The 20060-nt window shown below is 38.2% G+C and overlaps 1 protein-coding gene across 3 annotated transcripts; it reads right to left on the bottom strand.

Moving 5' to 3' along the window:
- Positions 1–1523: 1523 nt before the first annotated feature.
- On the bottom strand, positions 1524–19979 carry SARAF (store-operated calcium entry associated regulatory factor). 3 transcript variants are annotated; one of them, XM_038560208.1, is made up of 6 exons: positions 19713–19979; positions 12629–12807; positions 9888–10305; positions 7546–7675; positions 6295–6389; positions 1524–4474 (listed from the first exon to the last, which is right to left on the bottom strand). In XM_038560208.1, the coding sequence occupies exons 1-6, from the start codon at positions 19813–19815 to the stop codon at positions 4449–4451; spliced, it is 951 nt and encodes a 316-aa protein (XP_038416136.1). In that variant the 5' UTR covers positions 19816–19979; the 3' UTR covers positions 1524–4448. The 3 variants fall into 3 exon arrangements, with proteins under 3 accessions (XP_038416136.1, XP_038416135.1, XP_038416137.1); XM_038560207.1 differs by having other exon boundaries at positions 6295–6449; positions 19713–19977; XM_038560209.1 differs by lacking the exon at positions 19713–19979 and adding an exon at positions 14425–14449 and having other exon boundaries at positions 6295–6449.
- Between the last annotated feature and the right edge of the window lie 81 nt (positions 19980–20060).

The raw sequence follows: 20060 nt of genomic DNA, 5'->3' as shown, positions 1-20060 counted from the left end.
ATATTTTTCCACAATTATCCTACATCCTTAAGATACATTCCCACATAGTCACCAGATTTCTATCTAAAGATTTGAAAAATTATGCAGTTCTTTTGGTATGCAGTGCACCTTGTGGATTATACTTTGTACTTCACCCTTTGGTACCTGCTGGGACAGGAGTCCACTTACAGTTGAAGAAGCAAAATAGGGTGGTGAGGAGAATCAGTAATGCCTTGCAAGGAACACCTCTAGAAAGGACCACAACAGGTGTTCCAGGCAAAGTGGGATTAACATTCTCAGACAAGGGTGGAAGTGTTACTTCTACTGGCAAAAAGGATTCAGCAGAATTTAAGAGTTCAACAGCCCAAACTTTATTGGCATCTCCCCATATGTCCCCATTCCACTTTTCAGGCTCCCATTCTGTCCTAGCCAGTGCCCTCACTTTAACAGGAGACATTGCTTGAGGTTGGGAATTCATGTTGTTAATTCAGCCATTTACAGGATGAGACTGTGGGTTTGATTTTCAGAAGTCTCAGTCCTATGGTTAAGAAGGGTTTCTTTCAGATAAAATATAAAAAGCTTTCAGGTCATTAATGTGAAGCTTCAGCTGGGAATTTGAAGCACTGAACTCAGACTTTTTCTTCTTTGTCCAGCTCAGTTGGGAGCAACCAGCCAGTCCCATCCATTTTGGTCGAACCTTGCTTGACTAAAATGCTCTAAGGTCAGATTTGAAGGGGTATATGCACCCCAATGTTTATAGCAGCATTATCAACAATAGCCAAACTATGGAAAGAGCCCAAACGTCCACTGACTGATGAATGAATAAAGATGATATGGTATATTGGGGGCACCTGGGTGGCTCAGTCAATCATCTGACTCTTGACTTGGCTCAGGTCATGATCTCAGGGTTATGGGATCAAGCCTCACATCAGGCTCTGTGCTCAGCAGGGAGCTACTTGTCCCTCTCCCTCTGCTCTTCTTGCTCATGCTTTCTCTATATATAAATAAAATCTTTTTTTATGTGGCATACATATACACAGTGGAATATTAGTCATCAAAAAATGAAATCTTGCCATTTGCAAGTACGTGGATGGAGCTAAAGTGTATTATGCTAAGTGGAATAAGTCAGAGAAAGACAAATACCATATGATCTCAGTCATATGTGGAATTTAAGAAAGAAAACAGATGAACATATGGGAAGGGCAGAGCAAGAAGGAAAGAGGGAAACAAACCATAAGATAGAGAACTGAGGGTTGATGGAGGAAGGTGGACAGTGGGATGGGTTAGATGGGTGATGGGTATGAAGGAGGGCACTTGTGATGAGCAAAGGGTGTTATATATAAGTAATGAATCACTGAATTCTACTCCAGAAACCAATATTGAACTATATGTTAAATTAAAAACTGACCATTTTAAATGCTAAATCAGAAACTCTCAGGGTTGGGCCAAGCAATCTGTATTTAAAGCCCTCTAGTGATTCTGATGCTCCTTCAAGTCTAAGAACCACTGATTCAACAGAACAGATCAACAGGGAGGAACAGCAGTTGGGAGTCAACCACAATGTTTTATTACAATTAGCCAGTATATGTTGCTTACAATGAAAGAATCTTAGGAGATTCATCATACATTAAAGGTTCTTAGTAGCAAACAACAGAAAATAACTCTACTGAATTGGGCAAAAAAGGAATTTATTAACATTTGTATTAAATAGTTCAAAGAACCAACGGGAAGGCTGAAAAACCAGGCTTAGGAAGCGGCAGGTTTTCGGGCATGGGCATCTAGGTAGCTCACAACCCAGCCAACACATACCACAGCAATTATCCAGTTAATATGTCTTCCTAGGAGGGGAACCTGGGTGGCTGAGTCAGTTAAGTGTCTGCCTTCAGCTCAGGTCATGATCTCAGGGTCCTGGCATGGAGCCCCATGTTGGGCTCCCTGCTCAGCAGGGAGTCTGCTTCTCCCTCTCCCTCTGCCTCGCCCCCTGGCTTGTGCTCTCTCCTGCTCACTCTCTCTCAAACAAATAAAATCTTTTTAAAAAGTACATCTCCCAAGGAAGTATCACCAGACACTCACCAATACCTCCACTAAATCTTTGACTATCACTGCTGGGAATAATCTCTGAACTCCTCTAAGGTCTTTGTGCCATTGTCTCCAAAGACTTGGAGGAAGCATCTGACAGAAATATTGACAGAATTTAGTCACATGACCATGCCCTAGCTGCAAAAGGCAGGAAGAAGTAGTATTTGGCCTTCTTCCCTAAAAAGCTTAGAGTAGTAAGAAAGATCTACACTTAAGAGACAATTACAGCAAAATGTACTAAGTACAAATAGTGAAAGTGTGTACAATGTGTTATGGAAAAACCATAGATAAACTTAAGACAGTCTTGGAGGACTGGGGTCAGAATCCAAGAGATCAAGGAGCTTCAGAGAGAAGCATTCATGAAACTACAGAAACACATCTAACTGGTTAAATTGCCAGCAATCCCATCCTAATATCTGAAGTCCTGCCGAACCATCTTGTGAGTAAAACTATAAAGTTTCACCTCTTTCTCTTTTTCATGCCCACCCACCAAGGAAGGCCCACCAAGCTCCCAACTTCAGTACCTTTCTTTCCCTTGGTGCCATCCCTACTGGGGACTATCAACCCACTAATGAAGCCCAGTTGTATTGTCTTTCATTCTGAGTCTTAGATTTCCACAAGTAACAAAGAAATGTAAACATATAATAAAGGAGGAGTGGGGGTTGGGGGTGGACGATCTTGAGCCCCACTGCCCAGTTTCTTTCCCTTCCTTCCCTCCAGTCTTTGAAAGAGCCTCAAAGAACACCGCTAGTGTTCCTGAGAGTAATCTAAAGCCACTATTCACTCATTATTTTCTTAAAATTCCAATGGACCTCAAATAATGCGTCCAAAAGTAGAAATTGAACCTGAAACTAATGTAACATTGTCTGGCAACTATACTCCAATTAAAAAAATCACTTCATTAAAAAATGAACAGCAAATTCAATGTGCAGATCACTATCACTGGCACAATCTACAGCAGTTTTAAATTAACAAATTTTTACTTTGCTCTCCAAGTAAAACATACTCAGTTCAAGATTATTGATTCCTATAGCAAAAAGTAAATTAAAATCCAAAATACTAATAAGCAAATGGGGAAAATGGTAATAAACTGGATTTTCTTTTATTCCATCTCCTTTTATAAGGAGAAATGGAGTAAGGATTTAGTGCAACATAGTTAAATATTTTTTTCCTCTGTGACATAATTGAAGATTTCTACCGAGTTTTCCTGATGAAAGGAAAGGGCAGTTTATTTAGCCCCTAAATCATATTTTAAAGAATAAACAAAGTTTTGTTTTTAAATGATTCCTAAAAGGTAAAAATAAGCCTTTCAGGTTGCAGAGCTCAACTAGGACAAATGGTGCAACCTTTGTGAGTTGGGAGGCTTGGAGATTTCTTCTTTTTTTTTTAAGCCATTTTTTCACAGAGGATTCCTTCCACACCATTTCTGAATTACTTTTTTGAAGACACTTACTGAGGACTGGTAGCTAAGGCAAGAGTACCATGGGAAATTAGGGAGATAGCATTACTGCGTGAACCCCTTTTCCTTTGGGAAAAAAGGTCAAAAGGGTTACACCATTTTGTGTCAAAGCTGGTAGAAAGAATAAGAATTAAACCCCTTATTTGTTTTTATTTTTCCTGTCATTTTAATGTAAGATTGAAACAGTCAGCGACAACAACATTGGAGGTCCCACAGAGGGCTGCATGCTTTTGCAAGTAAGACACCTTTGTTAACACATTTGAACTTAATGAATATGGGGGTTTCAAGCATTTTTGTCAGCACACAAATCATTCACAACCACCTTCTAAGATACTTATTTTCTACCTTTTCCAAAAAAAAAAGGGGAGGGGTGTCATTCTCACTTACTTGAACCCCACCACCACTGAAGGATTCAAAGCTCCTGGACTCAAAAGTGGTAAGAACACACAGGTAAGTATAACTGGTAGTCCCAAGCTTGTTTGAAATGTCTGAAGAACAGTAAACACTACACAACAAATACCAAATTGATTATTATCGTTTTTATAAAGTAACGATTAAAACCCTGTAAGACTGACACTTTCTGTACCCAGGGTGTAATAGTCATAAAGCCTTCATTCTTAATGATATCAGGTTTTAGAAATTAACATTTTTTGAAAGCTTTCCAAAGTAGTCATCGCTTTCATAAACTATACACACAAGTGCACATTACACTAACATACGATTCTCTACAGAAGCATCTTCTCATCTAGTAGCTCTTACGTCTCAAGTTATAGAGCATAGAAAGCAATAAGGACCAAAAACAAACTCCCCTTCCCCGGTTGTTAGCAGGTAGTACTTGGTTTTTTTGTTTTTTGTTTTTTGTTTTTTAAAGAAAGTGATGAAAAAAATCAGAAATTTTGCTTCCAGCGTTTGACTTCAACTGTTTACTTTCTTATCGTCTTCTGGTACCACCATATCCTAAAATGAGAAGAGTAAAATTTATATTCACTTTTAAAGATGCACTGGCATTGCTTATAAAACTACTATAGGAATACATTTGTTAACAAATGAATAAAAAAACATGAGGGAATGAGGGAGCAAGTGGGGACCCTCCCAGTCACCCAGGCATCAAGTTGACTAGACTCCAACATGCTGCTTTTGGGAAACCAAAGAACAGGTATCCTATGGTAGGACCAACATGGTATGGGCAATACTCAATGTCTAAGCCAAAAAGCAGAGAGGCCAATGGAGCCAGCCATGCCCTGTTCCTATCACAACTCCAGGGACAAGAGAAATACTCTGGGGGCAAATTTTAGGCTTCCAAACGTAAATGTTACTTAGTCCACCTCCCCCCCACACACACACATACTCAAATGCACTAACAGTTTACAAGATGACAAGTGTTCCCATCTGGAAAGTCAAATTTTTTTCAGGTTTTCCTTTAGGCTATTTGGTAATGTTTAATGATTTTCTTCATATAAGTCCCAAAGACTTCTAGTTGATATTTATGGGGTTGTTTTTACAATTTTTGTTCCCACTAAGAATGAGTTTTCTTGTTGTGTTATGTACTATGTAGCTGTATTTTTATATATCCTCCCAATCACTATGTCCCCTTCTTCTCCTTCAAAGTAACCACTACCTTAACATCTAACACCATAGGTTAGCTTTGCTTATTTTTAAAGATGTATATAAAATATGAATGTTGTAATCATATTCAAATATATTCCTTTGTGTCTGGCTTCTTTCTTTTCTTTTTATATTTGGTAGATCTATCTACATTATTTCATACAGCATTTATTCTCTCTCCCTGTTGCATTCCACTATATGGCCATGACTCAATTTATTCATCCAGTTTGCTGCTGTTGGCTACATGGGTTTTTTCTAGTTGGAGGCTATTTGGAATAAAGATGCTATGAACATTCTCGTACTTATCCTTCAGTGTACAAATGTATGCATTTCTGTTGACATATATCTGAGAGTGAAAATGCTGAGTCTTGAGTATATTTATGCTCAATTTTAGTAGGTAATGCCAAACATTCTTCTTTTTTTTTCAAACAGTCTTTCAAAGTGATTGTATCAATTTATATTCACACTAGTACTATGAGAAATTCACTCTTATACTTTAAAACATATTTAAGTAAGTCTTCAGTCATTATCAAGAATGAATATCTATTCTATAACTTTCCCCTGCTGAAGAGGACGAACGAAATCCACAGCAATCTATTACTACTTCATTACTCATGTCCTCCCATCCTCTGTTAATTAGCTGGATGTTTAAAAACAAATAGTTATTTTTAAATTTTTTATATTATATCTTTGCTTTTTACAAAATTCCCTCTTAGCATATAGCAATAAACATTACCACTGTTATTTTTGACAATTATTTAAATTAAAGGATGGATTTATTTATTTACTGGATTTTACCGAATTTTAAAAGTTCAAACTTCTACCTAGAAAATTCCATCTTAGAGCTTAAAAAAAAGAAACCTAGAGGTCATAGAATTAAACATTTGTGGAAACCAACGTTCAGGAAGGTTTAAGGTAAAACCCCGCTTAGCAGCAAAAGTAAGTCTAAACCAAATCCCTGTTTGATTTTTAAAGAATGTTTAGATGTGAGAGGAAAGAACGAATCTGATCTATATTTTAATCTCAGTTAATTGTGCTATTAATATTTCTGATGAGTATGCCAAATAAAACTATTATTGCTAATATATAGTTAATAACCATCTTCTTAAGTTTCAAAACTATCTCTGTACTTCACTGCTACATAATAGGAATTTCTGTGTTTTCACTCTTACCTGACGCTGTTCTGGTTCTTGTCTCTGAGCTTGATGATGCCGAATAGCTACCCGAGGTTCCCCGAAGTGGTGAGTAAGCACGGCTATTCCATGTGCTGGAGTAGGAAGGAGGATGAGATGGGTAGTACCATGAGTCTGAAAAGGGTGTTGCTGCTCTATTAAGACATAGACAAATATCAGGCATTTTTCTTGTGACTTTTAAATATCTTCCTATTCCTATATTCTCAGAAAAAAATACCTTTAACAAGTGTTTTTCGGGGATCCCTGGGTGGCGCAGTGGTTTGGCACCTGCCTTTGGCCCAGGGTGCGATCCTGGAGACCCAGGATCGAATCCCACATCAGGCTCCCGGTGCATGGAGCCTGCTTCTCCCTCTGCCTGTGTCTCTGCCTCCCTCTCTCTCTCTGTGACTATAATTAATAAATAAATAAATAAATAAATAAATAAATAAATAAATAAATAAATAAATAAATAAAGTGTTTTTCCTCATTGTTCTGGTATAATATGAAATAAATACATACTATTTGTATTTCTGATATTGTATAGTCACTGCCATGGGGGGCAAAGTGACAGGAAGAAAAGATTCTTTCTTCCAGAATTCATTCAGATAAAATCTAAAATTACTACCAATAATAATGAAGACATCCCGGGCAGTCTGGGTGGCTCAGCAGTTTAGCACCGCCTTTGGCCCGGGACATGATCCTGGGGACCCGGGATCAAGTCCCACATCAGGCTCCCTACATGAAGCCTGCTTCTCCCTCTGCCTGTGTCTCTACCCCCCACCCCACCCCACCCCTCTCTCTTTCTCTCTGTGTCTCTCATGAATAAATGAATAAAATCTAAAAAAAAAAAAAAAAAAATGAAGACATCCCAAAATCTGGCTCCAGGCCCTGTTTCAGCTTTTTTTCTCTTATCATTCTCCTACCAAGCCAGACTGCTAACTGCTCCTCAAATACTATGTTCTTTCCTGTCTTCTCATTTTCTCAGATGTTTAAGTAAACAGTCTTTTTCCTATCTCATAATATCTTTAAGGATGACATTGGGAAGAAGAAATATAATGAAAAAAAAAAAAAAAAAAACCAACACAGACAACAGTACTGATGAAGTCCGTACAGCAGAGAATCTGATTTAATAGGATAATGTCACCATAATTTATTTTCCTTAACAAAACCAAATCCAGTCAACCTGCAAACCAAAGAAGCCTCTAAAGAAAAGTGGAATTAAAGGGCTAGTGAGATCAATGCAAAGCATACCTATTGCTGCCAAACAAATATCCTAATATTCCTCCAGTTCCCAAGCCAGTCCAGAACCCTGGTCCTGAATTGTCAAATCCTTGTTGTCCTGTGAAAGCACTGCCAAAACCAGAAGTTGCACCATGTGGTCCTAGAAATAAAAAAATGATTATATATCCTCACTTAAAACACAGCCCACAAAACCAAAAAAAACCATGGCATTTAAAATATCTTATTTGTGCTATTTATTATTAATACTCAGCCCTCAACTCATAAACAAGTTACAGTCAAAAAGTGTATTTTTTTAAAGAGGGGGTGACTCTTGATTTCGGCTTGGGTAATGATCTCAGGATTGTGGGATTGAGCCCCACATCAGGCTCCCTGCTCAGCAGGGAGTCTTCTTGAGGTTTTCTCTCTCTCCATCTGCCCCTTGTTCCCTGCCACATACTCTCTCTCTGAAACAAATCTTTTTTATTCTTTTAAAAAATATTTTATTTATTTATTCATGAGAGACACAGAGAGAGGCAGAGACATAGGCAGAGGGAGAAGCAGGCTCCTCACAGGGATCCTGATGTGGGACTCAATTCCTAAACTGGGATCACACCCTGAGCCAAAGGCAGATGCTCAACTGCCAAGCCACCCAGGCATCCCAAATAAATCTTTTTTTTTAAAGGTCATTCATACAATACTGATCTATAACTAAGGAGCACCTTTCCCACAGACATGGCAAAAGAGGGATATATTTTAGAAGGAGGGGGGGATAGTTCCCTCCTGTAAAGTTACGTTTGTCCTGCTCAGGATCAGCTACTGAAGATGACGCCCCCCCCTGAGTTCCTTCATTTGCATTATGAACATCTGTAAAAGCTTCAGGTGTTGGCTGTACTTGAGTGTCTAATGGATGAATCCAAGTGGAAGCAGCAGCCAGATATTTTGGGAAGTCAGAACTTAAAGAGACCAAGAAAGTATCTTCTGCTTAGAAGAAATTTTTCTTTTTTTTTTAATTGAGGTATAGCATACATAAAGGAAAGTGTGCTAATCTCACATGAACATAATAAATTTGTACATATGTACCCATGCATGTAATCACTACCTACATCGATAAAACATTTCTAGGACCCCAGAAGGCTCCTTCATTACAATTCCCGATACCTACCCACATTAGAGATAAGCATTACCCTGAATTCTCTTACCATACTTTAGTGTAACCATTCCTGAACTTTATATAAATGTAATCATATACTACTCTTCTGTGTCTGGCACAAAATTATATCTTTGAGAGTCAACCCCCATTACTGCATTACATCAGTTTTTTGTTTTGTTTTTTTTAATTAATCTATAGTATTCCATTGTGTAAAAAAAATCACAATTTGTCCCATTCTTAATGTTTTGTTGTCTTTTTTTTTAAGATTTTATTTATTTATTCATGAGAAACACACACACACACACAGAGAGAGAGAGAGACATCAAAAGACAACATTAGCAGAGTGGGAAGGCAAGCCACAGACTGGGAGACAGTATTTGTAAAATGTTATTTCCAACACCAGGTATTTATCTACAATATGTGCTGCCCAAATAAGCACTAGAATATGTAAAGAACTCTCCTACAAATCTGAGGAAAGACACACAACCCAATTTTTAAAATGGACAGAGACTTGAACAGCCATTTTATTATAGAAGATATCCAGATGTCCAGTAACAATATGAAAAGGTGCCTGGTATCATTAGTCTTCAGGAAAATGCAAATTAAACCACACTGAGTTAGTTCATTATTAACCACCATATAACCACCATATCAGCTAACTTTAAAAAGACAGAGTAGCAAGTAATGGCAAGGATGTAGGAGTTGAATGGTACTTGATGGTAGGAGTTAAAATAGAAAATACTTTGGAAAACTATCACTGCCTACTAAAATTAAACCTCCTCCTCCCCTATGACCCAGCAGTTCCATTCCTCAATATATACCTAAGAGAAATGTATGCATTTGTATACAGAAAGACATATACGGAATACTTACAACAGTTTTATTCATAACAGTCAAAAACTGGAAGTAGAATGTCCATAAACATTAAGAATGGGGGATCCCTGGGTGGCGCAGCGGTTTAGCGCCTGCCTTCAGCCCAGGGCGTGATCCTGGAGTCTCAGGATCTACTACTTCTACTTCTCCCTCTGCCTGTGTCTCTGCCTCTCTCCCTCTCTCTGTGTCTCTCATGAATAAATAAAATCTTTAAAAAAATTAAAAAAAAAAAAAGAAGAAGACGACATATCTGCTTTGGTTTCCCAATCCAACTACTTTGTATTTCAGAAACCAGCACAAGATTCACTATCTCCCATCTACCCTATTTAATGCCATTAGAGAAACATACCTGTGTATTCAGACTTAAAGCCCGAGGGAGGGGGTCCTGCTGAGTTGGTGAATCTCTGATAATGATAGGAATTTGGAGGATACTCAGAATAAGGTGGAGGAGAATCTTGACCATCACTAAGGAACAATTTATAAACTCCATAAGCAATAGCAAGTAGTACCAGAATGGTAATCAATCCACGGATGCCACTAGAATCTGGGGAGTACAGCTTGTCATAATAATTAGAGAAAGAGTTAAAGCCATGGTTTTTCCCAGACTCTCTCAATTTCTTCAGGCCAAGTTCTGTGTAATCTAAGTTATACTCCAAGCCACAGGAACCTCTTAGTACATACTGGTCTTCAGAGAATTCATAGCCTTCACAGCTCACCATAGTTTTTCCAAATTTATACGCAATATCTAAATCGGTCTTACATTCCCACTGTGAAGAAAAACAGAAATAGGTTATTAGAATCAAAAATTTTTTTTCATTTAATATGTACTACTTGGGCTATATAGCTGTCATAAAACTGCAAAACAAAGTCAGGGAATGACAAAATTTAAAACAGTGAGTCCTTCTGTGTCAGGGAAAAGTAACCTCGGGATTTCAAAGCTAGATACTAAGTACCTGAGTGTTTATTACTATTCCTTAATCTTTACATATATATGTAAGCAATTCTTTTGTACATATTAAACACTTCACAATTTTAAATGTTAAGCAAAATTTTTAAATGTCAACTTTTTGCACTGTTTTTCAAGATGTTTTCTTTAAAAATAAAGGTTTGGGGGGCACCTGGGTGGCACAGTCAATTAAGCAACCAACCAACTCCTGGTTTCCACTCAAGTCATGATCTCAGGGTCATTAATTGAACCCCGCCATAGTAGGCTCTGCACTCTGCACTGAACACACTCCGCTTAAGACTCTCTCTCCCTCTGTCTCTGCCCTACCAGCACCCCATGAGTGCTTTCTTTCTCTCTCTGAAATAAATCTTTAAAAAATAAATAAATAAAAGTAAAAATAGACTTTTTTTTTAAGTTAAGACTCAAAACTCAGCATCATATATGAGTATCTGGTAACTACATATAGTATCCGAGAGATTATATAACCTTCTGAGAAAAACTTTCTGCACAAATTTTATAATACTATCAACTAACTTTCCATGGTCCAATCCTGTAAGTCAATTCTCTTAAAAAAATTTTTTTAAGTAATCTCTACTCCCAGCATGGGGCCTGAACCTCACAATCCCAAAATCAAGAACCACATGTTCTACCAACTGAGCCAGCGAGGTGCCCCATTTCTTAAAAAAAAAAAAAAAAAAAAAAAATATTTACGATATTTAGAAAAATGCAAAAAGAATTCATGCTATCCTCAAAAATTTCTACCTTAAAGTCCACTACCCTTACCTGTTTACTCCCTCTCTTGCTCTCTCTTAAATAGATAAAAATCTTTAAAAAAAAAAAGTCTGAGTTTATTTTGAGCTAAATAAGTAATATATTTCTTTAATAGCATTTAAAGAGACACAAGCTAAAATAGATCTTCTGCATTTCTTTAACTTTTTGGCCAAATTATCTTCCTCTCCCAAATTTCAGATATGCTATTGTATTTTTTTATAACAGCTTTATTGAAATATTATTCACCTATCATACATTCACCCATTTTGATGGTTTTTAGTATATCCACAGTTGTGCAACCATAAGCCCAACCAACTTTAGGATATTTTCATCACCGCAAAAAGAAATCTCTTATCCATTAGCAGTCACTCATTTCCTCCCAAACCTCCCAGCCCTAGGCAACTACAAATCTTTTTTTTTAATATTTTGTTTTTGTTTTTAAGATTTTATTTATTTTTTCATGAGAGAGACAGAGAGAGAGAGAGAGAGGCAGAGGCAGAGGCAGAGGGAGAAGCAGGAGCCTGCTTCTCCCTCTGCCTATGCCTCTGGACTCTATCCCAGGTCTCCAGGATCAGGCCCTAAGCTGAAGGTGGCGCTAAACTGCTGCGCCATCCGGGCTGTCCTACAAATCTGTTTCTATGGATTTCCCTATCCTGGACATTTCATACAAATGCAATCATATAATATGTGACTGCGCTTCTTTGACTTAGCACAATGTTTTCACACATGTATAGCATGTATCTGCCCTTCACTCTTTTTATGGCAGAATAATATTCCATTGTATGGATATACCACATTTTGTTTATTCATTCATCAATAATGGACATTTAGGATGTTTCTGTTTTTTGGCTATTATGAATAATGCTGCTAGAAACATTTATGTACAAATTTTTGTGTGGACATGTTTTTAATTCTTTTGGTTTTATACCTCATAGTGGAATGACTAGAGCATATAGTAATTCTATGCTTAACCTTTTGAGGAACTGCCAGTCCAAAGTAGCTGTACCATCTTATATTCCTAAGAGTCCACAATTCCCAATCATGTTAACATTATTTCTCAAAAGTAGGTTGGTATTCTTTGAGGAATGACAGTAAAATGACAACTAGCAGAGATCGCTGACCCCTACTCCCAAGTATGTATAGTTTTAAAAATTTACTATCTAAGAAGAAAATTCCAGTGAATATTTCCAGGCTTTAATATCAATTCATTTCTTTTGGAGTATGTTCTTCCAGAAAATGAATAACTGATTTATATTTATATATTTAACTTGAGATTTTTCTACATGTCTTTCCAAAATATACAAGTAATATCCCAATAAACACTTTATTGAATAAAAATTCGAGTTAGACTTAATCAACATAATGAACATTACCTGTACATCATAACCATCCCAACCTTTGTTCTGACATTGTATGACTTTTGGGGTGTAAGAATCACATCCAGCTGTGCCTCCAACACATTTCAACTGTGGGATTGGATCCAGCCTACGAGAGGTGGTATAGCGGTCATGATGGAGGGTAAGAGCTTTTATGTCCCGCAACAATATTCTGTCTAAAACAAGAACATAGATAAACAGGTAGTAAGCATACTGTCATAGAAAGTCATCCTAATAAAACCCGTCATAGGAAAACTTTCAAAAATAAGTGGGTGTACAATTCTATATTGTTACTCAAGCAAGAGGGATGTCTTGATTTCAAAATATTTACCTCCCAGGTATCAATTCTCAGTAAGATAATGAAAGATATTCACCACCAAGAGAAAATAAAACAGAGAAAGACATAAACACCAGAGGACTAAAGAAAGAATAATGGCATACTGAGGGACAAGGAAACCCCAAGGAGAATGATAAACAAAGACAGCAGGATGACAACCATAGGCCAGGCAGAGAGTAAGAGTACTGCTCAAAAAGGCTACCAACAAAATTCCCTGTTGCTACCATACCATCTTTTTTAAAACCTACGGAAAGAATGTCCAGGTGAACCCAGCTTTGGTTTTTATCTGTATTTGGTTTGTCTTGACTTTGAGTTGATGGAAGTTCCTCCTCTTCCCCCCCCCCCACCCCGTGTCCTACTACCTGGGATCAGATGAAGGACACTCGTATCACTCCATAGAAGCATTCTGGCTTTAACCTATTCCTGACTGCCACAGATAAACCACGGTAACCTGAGAAGCAAAAGATAAAGAGCATCCTACTCCTTCTGACCATACTTCTGCCAGATGTACAATATTGGACTACTAGAGCTTTCAAAAGATGCCCTAATTATGGGGAGTCCTGTGTTTCCCATATCTTTCCGCAGTGATTTCCCCAAAAGCAGCACTTAAAATCTCAGGAAACCTGAAGCCAGAAACTTTTTTCACACTGCTAAGAAAACAGTTGTCAGTTTCTCAAAAACTTTTAGGGTTTTACCACAAACGTGGGTCAAAAAATCAGAATAAAAAAATTATTCATTCAAAAATCAGTTAAGTAGCTACCTCCAGGAAAGGAAATGTACTTAGGAAGGAACATGCAGAATTCTTCTAACGTTCTTTCTCTTAACTGAATGGGACTACATTGATGTTCGTTTTATTCTTCTTTAAACTATTCATGTATTTTTAATTTATTCATTTTTATATATGATATATTTCAAGATTTTCTTTTAATAGTGAAACCCACTCTTCCTCCAATTTCACATTTCTGTGATAACCCAAATTAACAACCTAATAAATACTTTTTTCTTGCTTACCCAGACACATATACAGGGGTTGTTTTGTTTATTAGTTTATTTTTATAAAAACTGAAACATACAGTCCACATCATTCTTCGCATGGTTTTTCCACTTAATCATACATTGTGGACATTCCCTCCTATCAGCAGATATAGATAGTATTTATACTTATTTACCAAAAAAGGACTTAATAGATGCAACTAAGCTGAGATTATCAGCCGCATTCTCACCAAAATGTAATAAAACTAGAAATATGACATAGAACATATAATAACATATATAACCAATAATGAAAAAACAGTTGAATATCAGTAGCAACAAAGAAAGTAAATTTCGACTACATATACCAAAATATACTATTAAACCTATAGTAGTCTAAACAATATAGTATTGGCAGAGGATTAGAAAAATTGATCATCATACACAATGTATAAAAATTAATCCATGATGGCTAAAAACTTACCATAAAACATACTACAAATAAAAAGTACTGGAAGAAAGCACAATAGAATATGTTTATGATCCCGGTACGGAGAATTCTTCCTAAGAGACCAAAAATAAAAGATTCACCAGCAAGATAAAGACTATAATTGATCAAATTATGTTCAATGTATGAAAATCCAGAATCCATAACGATACTCAAAGAGAATGCCAAAACCTCATTTGTCACTAAAAGTTACTACCTAAGCCCTTACTCTGAAAATCAGTAATTAAAGATTAAAAATTAAATTTTTATTCTTTCCCCTAGGAACTGTAATCTTAAATAGCCTCAGGGAAAACGGAAATTTCAACTTCACTGAAGAATGACACCTAATAAATGCAGAAGAAATGACAGAACTAGAAAAAGTCATCATTTTGTAATGCCCAAAGAAACTGATTCAGACAAGGATTTATTAGTTTTAAAATCATTAAGAGACTGGATATTGGTATGGTGCCAAGTAACATTACAAGAGTGCTTTCTGTAAAAATGTAATTTCATAAGGGTTATAAAGCCATTTTTAATCTACTACTTAATCTTAGCATCAATAATGGTAGAACAAATTGATATTACACCATCTACTATGATGTAATCCCCAAAAGTGTTTAACGTGAATTTTATCAATCCTTTAAACTTAACATCCTGTCTACAAGAAAAACAGAAAAGAAAAAAACAAGATAAAACACCACGAGAAAACAGAATCCAGAAGGTAGGATATTCTAAAGAACAACTGGGTCCACCCCCTCAGCAAAGCAGTATCTTAAAAAAAAAAGACTGTTCTACATTTAAGAAAACTTAAGGGAGAATACAATCAGATGGGATGCACAGGCCAGGACTGGATCTTGTTTTAAGACAGTTTAGACATTTCAGGCACAATTGTGACATCTGAATATGGAATGGATAATTAGTTGATATTAAGAAATTAAGATTCATTTTGTCAGGGGTAATGTTACTTTTACCTGTGGGGGAAAGTTCCTTTTTAATAAAGGGCGGGGATAGGTTATATTGAAGGATTTAGTGATGGCCTCTCATGATGCCTAAAACTGCACTGACATACCTGAACCTTAAATACAGAGTTGAAAGAAAACAGGAATATGTAAAGAAGACAACTTTCCACCAAAATTTAAAATATCTTTCCCATAATTCCTTCAGTAGACTGACTAGAATGACTTAGCACCCAGTAATTCTAGCAAAATGAGTATTTGGCTTTCCCAGTATTTACAAGGAGGTAGACAAGGAGAAGGTAGACCATGACTTCTAAGTGATCTTCCAATAGTATCTATCACACTTAGTGCAAACAGAAGAATTTTATTTAGAGTTTCTGGGCCTACAAAATCCAGAGAAATTCCCAAAATACAATCATGGTATAATAAGAGAATGTGATAAAACAGCTAGATATTTTATCAATTACCAAAAGTCAAAAGTTTTTTCTTTTCTTTTCTTTTAAAGTTTTTTCTAAACCTGTAATATCCAATTAAAAATGAAAATAGGAAACCTATCTCAAATTAGTGTCAAACTACATACATACATAAAATATCTGGAAATAAACTTAGGATCAATATGTGATCTATATTAAAAATACATATGTAATAAGATCTAAATAAATACAATACACTTCCCACCAGGAACCAAACTGGGATTTTTGGAACCAGGAAGAAATTATGTTAAAGGTCCTGTGGAAAAACAGATGTCTATAAATAACCAAAAATTTTTTGAAAAAAAAAAAAAAACAAAACTGCTTTACCAGACAATAAAACTTACCATAAAATTACTATAATCAAGATAATATGGAATTAGAACAGAAATAGGCAAAGGAGGAGGGGATGGAGTAATTGGGTGATGGGCATTAAGGAGGGTAATTGATGTAATGAGCACTGGGTGTTAAATGCAACTGATGAATCACCAAATTCTACCCCTGAAACTAATAATACACTGTATGTTAACTAACTTGAATTTAAATTTTTTTAAATAATAATAATAATAATAAAAAGAAATAGACAAGGGAACTATAAAACAAAAGAAAGCCCAGAAATAAATCCAGATACATGTGGGAATTCAATAGGAGATAAATGAACTTTTTTGGAGTACATGGGTGGTTCAGTAAGTAAGCATCCAACTCTTGATTTCACTTCAGGTCATGATCTCTAGGTGGTAGGATCAAGCCCCCCACGGGGCTCTGCACAGGGCTCTGTATGGGGCTCCAAGCTCAGCTGGAGACAGATTGAGATTCTCTCTCTCCCTCTCCCTCAGCCCTCCCCCTGCTCATGTGGGTGTGTGTTCCCTGTCTCTCAAATAAGTAAAAAAAATCTTTAGGGATCCCTGGGTGGCGCAGCGGTTTGGCGCCTGCCTTTGGCCCAGGGCGTGATCCTGAAGACCCGGGATCGAATCCCACGTCGGGCTCCCGGTGCATGGAGCCTGCTTCTCCCTCTGCCTGTGTCTCTGCCTCTCTCTCTCTCTCTGTGTGTGACTATTATAAGTAAATAAAAATTTAAAAAAATAATAAAATAAAATAAAAGTCGGGCAGCCCAGGTGGCTCTGCGCGGCCTTCAGCCCAGGGCGTGATCCTGGAGATTCGGGATCGAGTCCCACGTCAGGCTCCCTGCACTGAGCCTGCTTTTCCCTCTGCCTGTGTCTCTGCCTCTCTCTGTCTCTCATGAATTAAAAAAAAATAAATAAAAATAAAAATAAAAGAATTTTAAGTAAATAAATAAGATATAAAATAAATAAAATAAAATAAAATAAAATAAAATAAAATAAAATGTCACAGCAGGTCATTTACACTTCCTCTCCCTTCAAGTTTCTGATCAAATGTCACCTCAAAGGTCACCTTTTCCCTGACCAATGTATAATTTGAAAGTCCCACTTCTGCCTGTACACCCTGTCTTCCTTCCTGTGTTATCATTGCCCATACTGCTTTTCAAGATATGACATGGTACCTACCAATTTGTGTATTATCTATTTCTCCTCAATAAATGTAAACTAAGATGCTCAGTTTTGTTCACTGCTATATTCCCAACACCCAGAAAAGTGACTTAAATATAAAAGAATTCCATAAAGAATTCTGAAAAGCCAGGTAATCGCTTTAGAACTGATACACTTTTTTTTTTCCAGGCAAACTATTCCTCTATGTTAGCTAAAAGCAAAGTAAGTGCATCCAAAGTCAAAAAAAAAAAAAAAAAAAAAAAGGAAAAAAAATACAAATTAGGGAACGATTATTTTTTTACTATAAGGCTTGATAAAACTTAACCTAATAAAATACTTTCACAGAAAAGTTCCTCAAAGTAAATTAAGGTAAAGCAGAATTTACTCCGCAAAATATTTTGGTGCTTTTTGTTCCAGAACAATAGCTTATAGAGTAGATAGACTAAGGGCTACCAAGAAGTGGTTCAGCATTAATTTAAATTTGGTTCCTCTTTTAAAATCCCCCCCCCCCCCCACGACTCTTCATCTGTAAACATCCTTTTCTTTACTTAAGAATTGAGGGTTTGAGGCGCCTGGGTCGCTCAGTTGGTTAAGCCTACCACTCTTGATCTTGGCTCAGGTCATGATCTTGTGGTGGGGACAGAGCCTCAGGGCTGGGCTCCCTGCTCAGGTTCCTGCTTGAGATTCTCTCCCTCTCTCTCCTTCATCTCCTCCCCCTGCACTTGTGCTTACAGGAGAACACACACTCTCAAATAAATAAACCTACAAAAAATTTTAAAAAGAATTGAGGGTTCAACTAATGTTTCAATCCAGTTTTCAAACTATAATTCTGATCACAGTGTCCTCTTTAGGTACAACTTTCTAGGAATACATAAATACATGGACATTTAAATCCAATTTGGCTTTTATTACTAATAAAACATCCACATAAAATGAGTTACTCAAAGTCAAGTATTTGCAAACAGCAGCTTCTCTTCCATTTCAGCATTCAGAAATAAAATAGGATATTACAGAAGTAAATCTGTTGCTTAAGAAACATGGTCATTTCCTATCACCCAAGTCACAAATACAATATTGATACTTCTCATGCTTTTACATTTTCATTCTCCAAACAACAAAAAAATGTTTTAACTATTCAAGAGTCATTTTTATGTAATTCCAATTTGACAACATACATCATTAAATGGAAATCTGTATGTTTGTGTACATATACATACATAATTTAGGGCAGCCCCGGTGGCTCAGCGGTTTAGCGCCACCTTCAGCCCAGGGCCTGATCCTGGACACCTAGGATCAGGTCCCACATTCGGCTCCCTGCTTGGAGCCTGCTCCTCCCTCTGCCTGTGTCTCTGCCCCCTCCCCCTCTCCGTGTCTCTCATGAATAAATAAATAAAATCTTTAAGAAATAAAATTACACGGAATATTATTTATCCTGTAAAAATTCTTAAGAAAATTCTAATAACAGGGCAGCCCGGGTGGCGAAGCGGTTTAGTGCCGCCTGCAGCTCAGGGTGTGATCCTGGAGACCCGGGATCAAATCCCGCATCGGGCTCCCTGCATGGAGCCTGCTTCTCCCTCTGCCCGTGTCTCTGCCTCTCTCTCTCTCTCTGTCTCTCATGAATAAATAAATAAATAAAATCCTTTTAAAAAAAAAAGAAAATTCTAATAACATAGTAAAAAAAACTTTTCTCCAGAAACCACTCATCATGTATCACTTTTTAAAATCCAGTGTGCGGTGAAAAGCAATGGAAAAGCCGACGCATAACGAGATGAACTTCACTCCAGTGGTCAGAATAAGCAGCTTGGGTTCTGCTCACAGCAGGAGTACAGTCTACGGTTCTGCTAACCGACCTGCAAGGTTTGCATCCCTGCCCACTAAGCATGACTCACAGACTCCCGGTGCTGTGGCAACGGTCAGCCGTAGCAACCGGCAGCCATGACAACAGGCAGCGAACATGACATCAGACAGCCATGACAACAAAGCAAGAAGAGCAGGTGAGTGTCGAACTTTCCAGTTCATCTTAGGGATGAGGACTGCAGTCCGAGAAAGGGGCCGGCAGACAAATGTTGGGAGTCCAGGGGAGGGAGAAAGGGGACAGAAAGAATACAGAGCCGTCCGCCCCGCCGACTCCCTAACAGTCCCCGCTTGTCCCGGAGGACGTCTAGGGAAAGCACAAGGGCCAGGCAGGGCGCAGATGAACAGAGATGAAGATGGAAGTGAGCGTTAGAGGCGCAGGTGAACAGAGAGGACGACGGAAGGGAGCAGTTAGGGGCGAACGGCAAGGATCGGCCGCCGGGCCTCGGGGCGCTAGCTGCGGGCGACAGAGAGGGCCGGGTGAGGACAGCACTCACCAGGGTCATTCCAGCCGAGGGCAGGGCCCGCGAGCGGCAGAAGCCAGAGGAGGAGGACAAGAGCGCGGCGTCCAGCAGCTTCCGGCCCACCGCCTGCGGCCATGGCTCCAGGGGAAGGTAGAGGGCGGCTGCCAGGCGCTCCAGGGCCGGAAGCCTGCGGCGGAAGTCCGCGCGCAACCGCACCGCGACGCCGGGAGCTCGGGCCGCCGCGGGGGGAAGTCTCCCCGCACAGCCGCAGCGAAAGTCCGTGCGCAAGAGTTACGTCACTGCCACTGCGTCGCGCGGGAGAACGCGAGGGGACGCTGCAGGCCCCGCCCCTGGGCCTAGGCCGGCTGGGGGCGGGGCCAA

This window comes from Canis lupus, chromosome 16 (assembly GCF_011100685.1).
Source record: "Canis lupus familiaris isolate Mischka breed German Shepherd chromosome 16, alternate assembly UU_Cfam_GSD_1.0, whole genome shotgun sequence".
NCBI classification, from domain to species: Eukaryota; Metazoa; Chordata; class Mammalia; order Carnivora; family Canidae; genus Canis; species Canis lupus.
Note: the sequence above shows the minus strand (reverse complement) of the source record. Positions and strands in the feature narration are given on the sequence as shown.

Bases quoted from the DNA above. Each gene is read 5' to 3' on its own strand.
- SARAF (XM_038560207.1), bottom strand. From the start codon at position 19,815: ATGGCCGCAGGCGGTGGGCCGGAAGCTGCTGGACGCCGCGCTCTTGTC. The intron at 7,676-9,887 runs GTATGTTTCTCT...TTTTATTTCTAG, and splicing joins CTTTAAGTCTGAATACACAG to GACCACATGGTGCAACTTCT. The intron at 4,475-6,294 runs GTAAGAGTGAAA...TTCTCATTTTAG, and splicing joins AAGAACCAGAACAGCGTCAG to GATATGGTGGTACCAGAAGA.